The sequence below is a fragment of the Dipodomys spectabilis genome, unplaced genomic scaffold, assembly GCF_019054845.1.
Source record: "Dipodomys spectabilis isolate Male_0828 unplaced genomic scaffold, ASM1905484v1 ptg000235l, whole genome shotgun sequence".
NCBI classification, from domain to species: Eukaryota; Metazoa; Chordata; class Mammalia; order Rodentia; family Heteromyidae; genus Dipodomys; species Dipodomys spectabilis.
The window spans coordinates 2,224,979-2,237,405 of NW_024870912.1; the positions used below are offsets into that span (position 1 = coordinate 2,224,979).

Sequence of the window (12,427 nt, forward strand, 5' to 3'; positions counted from 1 at the left end):
AATTTAAGTGGAAGATGGACAACTGAACTGAATTTTATGAAAATCAAATGCCCTAGGTTATGCTGAGGTAAATATAAAATAAGCAAAGTGAGGAAATACTGAAGTTTTGAAGTAGCCAGTCGGGAAAAAGACACTCTGGTAGAAAAAAAAGCAATTCTCTTGACAGTAAGTTCTAGACTGCATGTAGCAAAGCATGCAGGAGACAGGAAAGTGCCAAATGGCAAGAGGCTTCTAAAGGCATTCTGAGGGAAGGAGATAATGGACTCAACTAGAAGAATTCTTGATGAATTTTAGCTGGAGAAGAAAGAATACAGTAAAACTGACTGGTGTCTATAAAGGAACCCAGAAATACTCCACTCCACACTGGGAGCTATCATTTGACAGCCGTTACACAGGGCAAGTTGAGGAAGGTGAAGCCAGGATGAATGAAAGGAAGGAGTGAAGTCCCAACAGTATAGGACTGCACAGGTCACAGTTGGACATGCAAGAACAAAGACAAGCTCAGTTTCTTAGAATAAGTAAAATTTCACAAGTAAGAAAAACCATTTGCGTGTTGGTGGCTCATACCTGTAATCCTAGCTACTCAGGATGCTGAGATTTGTGGATTGTGTTTCAAAGCCAGTGTGATTAGAAAAAGTCCATAAGACACTTACTCTAATTAACCACCAAAAAGGCAGAAATAGCATTGTGACTCAAGTGGTAAAGCACCAGCCTCAAACAAAAAATAATAAGGAATAGCACCAAAGCCCTGAGTTCAATCCCAAGTATTGCACACATTAACAACAACAACAAAAAAATATCAAGAAAAGTAAGAGCATGAAAACTTTCACTGATGTGGGAAATCCTGGGTTCCACTCAATCAAAATAGTCCTAGATACTATACTGTACAATGAGGAGAACATAACTACAGTTAGGGGATGTGATGATTTGATGGTCAGTGGGAGATACTTGGAGCTGCCAATCTATTCCCTCGGAACTGGCAGTTTCTGGCCAGTTAGAATAAGTAGTAAGAGAAACTCACTTGTAATGCTAAATGCAAAATGATATTCTGAATTGAATCTTGGAACAGAATAAATATATGGTGATATGTGAATAAAGTCTGCAATCAACAGCAGTGACACATGAATGTAAATTCTTCAGTTCTGACAAATGTTCCATGATCATAGATGTAAAAGTCAGGAGAAATTGAGTGAGCAGTACATAGAGCTATCTCTTTACTCTCTCTGGACCTTACCTAAAAGTCTAAAATCCACAAGATTTTTCCTCCAAAATAGTCAGCTAAAAGCTGAGCTGGAGGCACAGCCCATGTATAATAGAGCCAAGCAAACCAAACAAACAAGTTTCTGATTTCAAACCCTGGTAATCACAAAAATAAATAAATAAAAGTTTTTAAGTGACATAACTGCCTACATACAACTATGTCACAATATATTATCTACATTCTGAAACTGTTGAGCTTTAAGGCAATTTTCAACTTTTCAGAATGCATAAATAGTGTCACCATGATCAGATGAACAAAAATGGGATACACATGCATACTGCATAGGATGAATTTTACAAGAAATTCTGAAGTCAAAGAAACATTTTATGTAATGCTTCTGATAAAAACTACTAACACCCCCTCCAAACCATTAGGACTGAATTCTGCTCCTTTAGAAAGTCAGGAAGCAAGAGACATTCTACCCCATCCCACCAGCAAGGGGAATTTGTGGTAAATAAATAAATAAATAAAATCTGCTACTTGGTCGGTCAAAAACTGTCCTCATTACTTTTAGACTTACATTTCTTGAGCAGTCTAGTGAGACAATATTTGGGGCTTACTTATTTGAATATTTAAGATTACTTATTTTTGTCCCTTTTCACTTCTCTCCTGTGAATTACCTGTCCCTGTCCTCTGTCTGGTGCTGTACTAGAATCTTGGTGGATATCATCTTTTCACTGAGCTTATTTTATCTATTGTGGACCTTTTGTCAGTTGTAGTGGTAGAGAATCTCTGTTGACTTTGTTTCCCTTGTATTTATTGTGATTTTGCTTGGGAAACAATTTTACTTGGATACATCTAAGTTTTCCTTACAACTTCTTCACACAATGTCACTTTTATAAGGCTTTCTCTGCCTAACACTCAACTGGACAGGTATTGGTATTTCTTTACAAAGGGCACAGATAAATTTAGAATCGGAAAAGCCAGATCACTTGTTCAACCAAAGAAACCAAATGTTTTTATTTTAGAAACCTCAACTGTACAGGCATATAGGTGTGAGATTGACCACTGATAATAAGATCTCTCCCTTTCTAATCACAAACAATTATTGACGAAGATTTATGAGGCATGTCCTATTTCAGAGGGATCTAAGAGAGTTGTTAATTGTTTTAATGACTAAGAATAATTTTTGTTCAAAGAGTTCCCCCCCCCAAAAAACCCTCAAATCAATATCAGGATATGACCCACGGACACTCTAGTTCACCCAGTCCCTGGGGACCCAGAGGATGGTATCACATCGTTGGTCTCTCATTACTAGCAGTCATTTTTTCCATCCCAACTTCTAAGCAAGATTCCAGCTTTTTCTCCTTCTGTCTTAACATCTATAAGGAGGGGAGAATGCCAATGTGAAAAGGTCACAGACTTTAAAACTTGTTGTATATGTGTTCAAATACTGATACATTGCCAATGAGTTAATTTTACATTGTGTATATCAAATATTTCTCATCTGTAACATGAGCTTCAGTGAGAGTGGCATAGGTTAGATATTGAATGTGTTATTTTTATGAATGTCCAAAGAAACACATGCTGATTATAAGCCCTGCTTATTTGTCAATATAATTTCCTATTCATATATAAGTATTAATGTGTCCATACATAGCTTTTATTTTCATTTTGGTATTAATTTTAAGACATGAGATAAGGGACCAAGGCTCTACAGTTTTATAAGCATTATGAAGAAAATAACTATTTCCACAAAATACAACAGAAAAATCCTCATTCAAATATTGAATGCAATGATGCAATTGGACACAACTCTAGGCAGAGACAGGAAACTGCAAATCCCAAATCAGATTATTTCAAGAGTTACAGTAGATCTTGACCTCTAGGAGTTGGATTATTTTAGGACATTGAGTCCAGCCAGAATTTTGAGTCAAGGAATAGAAATTTACACAGGCTGGAGTCAAGTTGAGTGCCTGTGCAGAGTGGCTGAGAAAAAAAAAATGAAGGCAGAGGAAGTTCTAGTCCCTAGAGATCAACTAAGAATCGCTGCCAAATAGGACACCAACATATGCAAAAGATGTAGTCAAACTATTATTTTGTGCAATAGAATTTGGCTATAAATCACTTTATTCTCATACAAATATGGAAGTCTCTTATCTGAAGGATGATGTTGTTGGGATGTCCTGGCAGGAGACTCCCAGTCTTTGTGGTTCCCTTCACTGACTACAGACATTGTGTAGGCTAACTTTTCCTAAAGCCCAGCTACAGCACTACAAGGTAGAAAAGTACTCAATACACATGGGAAAGGATTCTAAGCATGAAACACTGGAAACAAACACTGAATAATAGGAAATTTAAGGATTTATTTCCTTTATCCCATTAAAAGTGATTAAATTAGGAGTTACCTCAAAAAGCCTCAGATAATCTAACTGCATTGCAACTAGAAATCTGTAGCAGCTACATGCACCAACTAAGCCTAATCCTTTGTCTCACTTGTTATGTTTCACAGATAGGAAAACTAGAAACAACAATAAACAACAAGTTTGGAGAAGAATAAGCTATAGCATAGCATGAAACTTTTAAGAAGGAACCATTAACCATTAGCTCTTAACTACAGCATATCCACCAATGGAGAACAAGAAAGAGATGCCTTGCTAAGAAAGCTGACAAACCATTAGAAATAATCCTGTACCTGCCCACGATTATGGTATAATCAATAAATTAATAAACAATCTCAGTTAATGGAATTAAACTTTTTTGTCGATTGTAAACTTGAATTCAGGGCCTGGTGATCTCCCTGAGCTTTTTTGCTCAAGGCTAGCACTCGACCACTTTGAGCCACAGCTCCACTTTTGGTTTTCTGGAGGTTAATTGGACATAATAGTCGCACAGATTTTCTTGCCAGTACTGACTTCGAACCCAAATCCTCAGATCTCAGCCTACTGAGTAGCTAGGATTATAGGCATGAGCCACCAGAGCTCAGCAGAACCAAACATTTTTAAAGTGTTTACCTGAGTCTACTTTTCTTTTTCTTCAACTATGGGAAAGAATAATATAAAACAGCTGAGCTCTAATGACTCATTCCTATAATCCTAGGTACTCAGGAAACTGAAATCTGAGGATCAAAAATTTGAAGCCAACCCAGATAAACAAATCTGAGAGAGTCTTATCTCCAATTAACTAGCAAAAAGCCAGAAGTAGAGGTGCAGTTAAGGTAGTGTGCCTGCCTTGAGTGAACGAAAGCTAAGCAAGAGTGTAAGGCCCTGAGCTGAGTTCAATCTCCACTAGTGTCATGCATGCACGTGCGCACACGTGATTGCACACACACACACCCTAAAACAAAGTAGATTTTGAAAATAATTAGTGAAAGTATAGCTGTGGGAGATAAACAACATCATAAATCACAATCTCTCCATGACGGAAGAAAATTGTTTAGAGAAACTTCCTGCAGCTAGGAGGTATAGTCCAAATTTGTTTTGAAAATTCCACTGTTGCATAAGGGAAGTGTATTTCAATGGAGCTGAACATCAAGTTATGTAATTATCAAACTCCTGCATCTTATTCTGCTCCTTCAGCAAAGAGTGTGACAGGTCTGGGGTAGCAGCAAGCGAAGACATTTAAAACAGCATTCAGATGCTTGGTTACAGTCAAACAATTTTTATTTCAAACATTATTTAGGTACAAGGTCACAAATATTCAGAATTATATCCCAAGACTAAATAATACAAAATAGTCTTTAGTAATCTCAATTCTTGTCATTTTTTTCAAAGATATTTTAGGTGTTTTCACTATTTGAAAACGAAAAAAAGAGCTTACTCAGCAAACATCGAATGAAAGTATACTGGAGGAATATTATCAGATTTACATGCCTCCTTCCACTGGGAATGTTGGGTATTCAGCTACATTTTATAGAAAATGTAAATGCTGCCTGCTTGTATAGCAACAATAACCAAATATGTGAAATCTACTTCCATGGAATAACAACTCCATTTAATGTAAAGAGAATTGATTGAATACCAAAAGTATATTACCTAAAACCTATTGCATGAATAAGGATGACAGGAAAGTTATTGTAGAGTAGATATACAACCTCCACCAAAACATGACTTTATAGGATAGTACAAATAAAACCATTAGAAAAGTGGATCACCCCAGAAAAGCCAAAGTAAAGAATTAGAAATAAACCAGCTAGTATCTTTTTTTTTTCTTGCTTTACAAGCCAGAAGTTTTTTCTTGAAGCTTTTTTTTTTTTTTTTTTTTTTTGGTCCGGTAGTGGGGCCTGAACTCTGGGCCTGGGCGCTATCCCTCAGCTCTTCAGCTCAAGGCTAGCGCTCTACCACTTGAGCCACAGCGCCACTTCCGGTATTTTTCTTTTTGCTTATGTGGTGCTGAGGAATCGAACCCAGGGCCTCAGGCATGCAAGGCAAGCGCTCTGCCACTGAGCCACCTTCCCAGCCCTCTTGAAGCTTTTTTAAAAGTCAAGTGCAGCCGGGCACCAGTGGCTCATGCCTGTAATCCTAGCAGCTAGGCAGGCTGGGATCTGAGGATGAAAAATCAAAGACAGCCCAAGCAGGAAAGTCCATGAGATTATTTTCTCCAATGAAACACTAAAAAGCTGAAAGTGTAGCAGTAGCTCAAGTGGTAGAGCAGTAAGCCTTGAGTACAAAAGTTCAGGGACAGTGGGCTGGCCTTGAGTTCAAGCTTTAGGACTGGCAAAAAAAAAAAAAAGGAAGTACATCAGATTTATCAACAGCTTCAGACTCTTCTTTATATATGTATGTATTTGAAGGACTTAGATAACATCCACAGAAGAGACTCTAATGCTGTGGGTAAATAGGAATGTTGTTACAGACTTCAACTAATGGATCTAAAACAACTAAAGCAATGTAACCAAGATTTTACTTAAGATTTGCTTCCTTCCAGCAAGAACTGCACAGATGGTGATAATTACCATGACTCAAGAGGGCCATGCTGTCCTTGGGCTTCTTCTCTTCTTCTGCTTGCTCCTGGAACACAGAAAATGTAGTTTAGATTGTATTTCTGTATAACATCTGGAAAACGACTGCATCTATTTGAAGAAAGTACGAACATGAAGATCTCCTTAATCAAGGGGATAACCACAGAGCCAGCACCCTCCTTCTGGGTCCCCAGGTAAGGCGCCGCATGATCCACATATATGTGCCAGCAGTCTCCTCTGTTGTTTGTTGGATAAAGTAGGAAAGAAAGACTTCAACAACAGTTTCTATGGAGGGTGACATGGATGTGCAGCTACCCACATCTGTGAGCCTGGCAAGCCACATGGGGGGCCCGCTTGAGAGGAGAGGCCTGCTCCTTACCCAAGTCCCACTCTGCCTCTTGCTTTTGCTTTCAACCTATCACAATTTTTCAGCGTTCAATTAAGACAGTCTTTTCTAAGTGTAACCAAACTGACCTTCACACAGTGGACAGATGACTTCACTAGTTCCTATAAAGAAATCACACATTGAATATGACTCACAAGACAAGTGCCAGCAACAGCAAGGTGTCAGTGCCCTTCCTGTGGTCAAGTGATGCATCAGGCACAGAGATAGTGAGGTGAATCACCCATTGAGTAAAACTGAGAATCAATCTGCCTGCCTGCTGCCTGCCTCCCTCCCTCCCTCCTTCCTCCCTTCCTTCCCTTCCTTCTCTTTCCTTTCTTCTTTATCTTTGTATCTCTCTTCCTCTTTTCTTTCTCCTTCCATTTATCTCTCATTCTATCTCATTGTTGAAAGATTCAGAAGAAAGGAGCATTTGAAAAACAGATATCCAGATATATGCCTTATTTCTGTCATTTTGTGAACAAAAACTAATGTACACCACCAAATAAAATGCATGATTAAACTAAAAAAAAAACAGGAAATAAAAGTTCTCAATTGAAAAGCTTCCAAATAAGAAGTTTCAGTGGGCTTTTAATTCATTTTAGGAATATAAATATGCACAACTTTTGATTCGTTTCTGAGTACAAACTGTCATCAGAGAAGATGAAAATTTGGCAACTTATTTACACAGAAACCTTGGCATAGAAATAAACCAGCTAGCCTCTGTTTTTTTTTTCTTGCTTTACAAGCCAGAAGCATAATAAGTGGCTGATGTGAGTTTTATGCTTTAGTAAATTCAGCCAACAATCCTTTCTTCATTTACTCATGTATATGTGTGGGATATATCTTTTCAAGCTGTCACAAAACAGACAAACTGGCTTTTCCAGTTTATGCTCTGACCTGGTCAAGCTCTAAAAAGTCCCCCACCAGGAAACCTTTGGCCTTAGCAAACACACAGCTAGGAAAGCCACTAGATCCTCATCTGACTGCAGATAATAGTATCACCAAGATTTAAACCAGACACTCAAAAACAATCCCATTAATATTTTAATGAAAGCTTACTAGGTTTGACCTGTTAAACGTACTATTAATTTCATTTTTCTGGTGTGAGTTTTTTCTTTTTTAGTCTGTGATTTCAAAGTATAAAATGCAACTTGTAGAGTACTAAAACATAGTTTTGAAATAAACAAATAAGTCACATATGTACAAATATGTGATCAAAGTTTCTTTATCATGGGGATTATGGTTTCTACAGTCAATGTTCCCTTAAGACATCTGCTGAAAGCTTGCTCACCAACCTGGGAAGTGGTGGGACCTTTAGGAGGTAGAGTTTTGTGGAAGGAACTGAGGCTACTGGAAGTAGGTCTTTTAGAGGGGATATTCCTTACTCTTCTCTCCTCCTCCCTCCTCTCCTTTCTTCCAGGAAAAAAAAAATGAGTTGCTTTGTTCCATCACACATGACATTCTGTCTCACTACAGACACCCAAAACAGCACAAGCAATCAATCATGGTCTGGAATTTCTCATATCATGAGCCATAAGCATTTCCTCTTTCTCAGCTATTTATCTCCAGAATTTGGTCCCATCAAAGGAAGGCTGGCTAACACAGTAGAGTAAGAAATCAGTTTGGAGAGGATATCTTAAGTTGGCAAGTGCTTTACACAGTCATCTATTATTGATTGTGACAGATCCCTTGACATCTTTTAGTTCAGTATTTTCTATGTACATAATTTATTAGGTAACTAAATTTGCATTGTTTTAGTTCGTGTAGTTCAAAATACACAGATGCAGATGCAATGCCTCACCATATATTCTATGTGTATATCTCTGTATGCACTTGAAATATAAATTTACAGTGAAAACTTTTTCACTTGTCCTCTCCCACCTCTCCAACATAACATTCTTACCCAGTAATCACTGTGATTAGTCCACAGTATACCCTTCTGAAGTTTTTACCATAAAAATACACTCTGAGCACCAGTGGCCCATGCATCTAATCCTAGTTACTCAGGACACTGAGATCTGAGGATCGCAATTCAAAGCCTCCTCAAACAGAAAAGTCCATGAGACACTTACCTCCAATTCACCACAAAAAATGTCTGAAACTGAGCTGTACCTCAAGTGTTAGATCACAAGCCTTGAGCAAAGAGGATAAGGAACAGTACCTAGACCCTAAATTCAATTCCCAGTATCAGAAACATGGCTATATGCTATTTTCTTGTCTTTGTACATAAGTTAGCCCATCATGGTATTGATTTCTACTTGCCTTTTTACATAACAAATACCTCAGAGTTCCCTAACCCCTGAAAACACTAGTGTTTTCATTATTTTTTTCCATTCCTGGGTCTTGAGCTCAGGGTCTGGGCACTGTCCCTAGGACTCTTTGTGTTCAAGGCTAGGGCTTTACCACTTGAACTACAGCACCACTTCTGGCTTTTTCTGAGTAGTTTATTGAAAATAAGAATCTCACAGACTTTCATGCCTAGGCTGGCTTCAAACCTCAATCCTCAGATCTCTGCCTCTTGAGTAGCTAGGATTACTGGCGCCAATCTGTGTTTTCATTCTTTTTTTTATAGTTGCAAAGTACTATATAACACATGGATACATCATGATTTGCTTAAATAGTTCCTTAGTTATTGAAGTTGAGGCTACTGTTTTAATTCTTTCCTTTTTTCTGCTATGTAATGTTATAGTAATGACCTACACAGGAGCAAGTTCATGGGGAGAGTGACTTCACAAATCAGCACTGCTAGACTGAGTCCATTGTTAGATGCCACTGAGTTAAGTTCTCCTTGGATGCCCTACATGTGGACCTCAAGGCTGACTACTGCCTATCTTGTAACAGCCATGTCAACAATGTGTATCTTAAGCTTTTTAAGTTATTTTTTGCAATGACAGGTTTTAAAAAAAGAACTCACTATAGTTACCATTTGCACTTGCTTCTTTGTAAAGAGGCTGAAGACCACATTATATATTTAAAGATAAATTACATTTTCATTTCTATAAAATGTCTCTCTACCCACAGTCCATATTTTTTGTTGGAATGACTGCACATCTTTGACCTTCATGAATTAGAAATATTAGTCTTTTGTCTACAATAAGCCACACATTACTTAATTCTCCAAGTTTATTGGTTCTCTTTTTGATTTTACTCATACTATTTTTTAGTATACATAGGGTTTTGTAGTTGAAGAAATGAAATTATGCTGGGCACTGGTGGCTCATTCCTGTAATTCTATCTACTCAGAAAGCTGAGATCTGAGGATCATAGTTTGAAGGCAGCCTAGGCAGAAAAGTCCCCATGAGAATCTGATCTCTAATTAACCACTCAAAAACTGGAAGTAGAGCTGTGGATCAAAGTGGTAAAGCACTAGCCTTGAGCAAAAGAGCTCAGGGACCCACAACCCATGAAAGAAAAGAAAAGGAAAGGAGAGAAGAGAAGAGGAAAGGAGAGGAGAGGAGAGGAGAGAAAGCAAGAGAGAGAGAAAAAGAGTGAGTAAGAAGGAAGGAAAGAAAGAAAAAGGAAGGAAGGAAGGAAGAAAAGGAGGGAGGGAGGGGGGAGGGAATTACCAAGCATTTCTTTTAAGGTTTATATTGCTAAATAAAAGCTAAAAAAGCATTCTTTAGAAACAGATTACAAAAACCTTCCCCTTAGTCTGTACCACCCTGAAGGGAGGAACTCCTCACTGCCAGAACTCACTCCCTGGTGAGCACAGAAAGGCAGCCACGACCCCCAGCAGGCAGCAAAGAAATTCCACCCATAACCTCAGCTGAACTGGCAGCTCAGCCAACTGCAGGACTCTCACTAAAATTCATTAACAAATAATAATAAAAAAACTGGACAGGCTACAAAAGCTAAGAGAAGATACAGGTGAGTGGCCCAAAGGGGGTTCCCCAGTTTGGGAAAAGCCACTGATTCCAGACAGGCCAAAACCACACCCACACCCACATCAATCCCAATAGCAACCAACTGCAGTCTCCAGCAGCCTTCTCCTGGCAGCACACACAAAAAGAGCAGACCATGCTTTTTAGTCTGGGAAGGTCACAAAGCCCCCAAACCTTAAAAACAGAATGTTTTTCTGTGCACCCAAACAAGCTGATTTGAGAAACCAACCAAGCAACGGGGAAAACCAACCACTAAAAGCAAATCAAACACGCCATCAAGGGACTTAAGAGGAGACATAAGAGCCCCAAATAAATAGAAAATACTTTTTTTTCTTTTTTTCCTTTTTCCCCAATTATAGCCTTTTTTTTTCTTTTTTTTAAACTTCTTTAAAAAATTTTTTTGCTCCTCCACTTTTTATTTTTTACAAATAGCTTAACTCTCTGTTACCTTTTTTCTATCAGTTTTTTTTATGTGTTTTTGTTTTTAGTTTTGTTTTCTTGTTTTTTGTTTTGTAGCAATCTTGTTGGCTTTTTTCCTTCCTCATTGCTGTTCTGTTCACAACTAGATACAAAGCCTTTGGTGACCACCAGGCTTCCTCTATACATGTTTATAGAGGTAAGTCAGAGTATAATCGATTACCTAATCCCCTACGGCACAATATTAGCATTAATTTTAGTATTGTTATTTCATACATACATAATAGTTCTATTTTGTTTTTTTTTGGTCTGGTCGTGGGGCCTGAACTCTGGGCCTGGGCGCTGTCCCTCAGCTCTTCAGCTCAAGGCTAGTGCTCTACCACTTGAGCCACAGCACCACTTCTAGCTTTTTTCTTTTTGCTTATGCGGTGCTGAGGAATCAAACCCAGGGCCTCAGGCATGCAAGGCAAGCGCTCTACCACTGAGCCACCTTCCCAGCCCAATAGTTCTAATTTTTTATGTATATATTTTTTTCTTCTTTCCTTTTTGTTTTGGTTTGGGGTTTTTGTTGTTCTTTTGTTCTTTTTGTCTTTTGTTTTAATTTTTCCTTTCTTTCTTACTTAGAAGTTAGGTTATAACTTTCCTCCCTCTGTTCCTTTTCTTTGCTACATCCCTCAAGTCTGATTTTTCTCCTCCTATATGTCATAGTAAATCTTAATCTCACCTCACCCATTTATAATTATTTCTACTCCTTCATTCCCTTTTTGTTTTCTTTACTCTGTTGATCCTCAAGTGTGAAACACTGAGCTAGACTATATCTGTAGTTAGTGAGATCGTGCCAAAGTGGCTCAGGGTGTTATCCCTTCAGCCCAAACCATCCTAAACCTCAGAACAAAGCTACTCATTGATTACAGCTGTCTATAGTTCCCACTTCTGAAACACAATACCGCTCACCTGACAAAGATAAGCAGATATAGATAAGGGAGCACCTATCTAGGATTGGGACCCTCTAAAATCAGTGCAAAGATATTGCCTGGGTGTGGATTTTGTCTTAAAATTGTGCTCAGTGGTGGTATTGGGCCTACTTACATATCCAATAGAGGAGAGATGCTGTGTCGAAAAACAAACTTTACAATTTAGGCTGGGGCAGGGTGGGGGCGGGGGGCGGGGAGGGGGCAGAGTGAAGTTGTGGAGATGGGAGGGAAGAGATGGTAGGGGAAAAACAAAGGAGGAGGCAACAATGTTTGATAAGAAATGTATTCATTACCTTGCTCATGTAACTGTAAACCCTTCTTTGTTCAGTATTTTCACAATAAAAAAAACTTATTTTAAAAAATACCTATTTGGATTGTGTACCTCCAAAGTCTGCACAACCACAGGGGCTCTGAGTTGGTGCTTATCTTAAAATTGTGTGCTGGTGAAGGACTGGATATACTTTCATCTCCAAAACAGGAGAGATATAAGGAAAACACATCTTTGAGTGAGAACATCCAAAGTCTACGCACTGAAGGGCTTTGGATTGAGGCTTGCCATAAAACTGTGTTCTGGGGACTGGGAAGGTGGCTCAGTGGTAGAGCGCTTGC

At 38.5% G+C, this 12,427-nt stretch overlaps 1 protein-coding gene across 1 annotated transcript in view; it reads right to left on the minus strand.

Annotated features, from left to right (window-relative positions):
* Positions 1–12,427, minus strand: part of L3mbtl4 (L3MBTL histone methyl-lysine binding protein 4) — a 310,153-nt gene that overhangs the window by 279,231 nt on the left and 18,495 nt on the right. Inside the window, exon 3 of the mRNA XM_042699191.1 lies at positions 6,156–6,210. Coding sequence (XP_042555125.1) covers positions 6,156–6,210 — 55 coding nt within the window. The remainder of the gene's footprint in view (positions 1–6,155; positions 6,211–12,427) is intronic.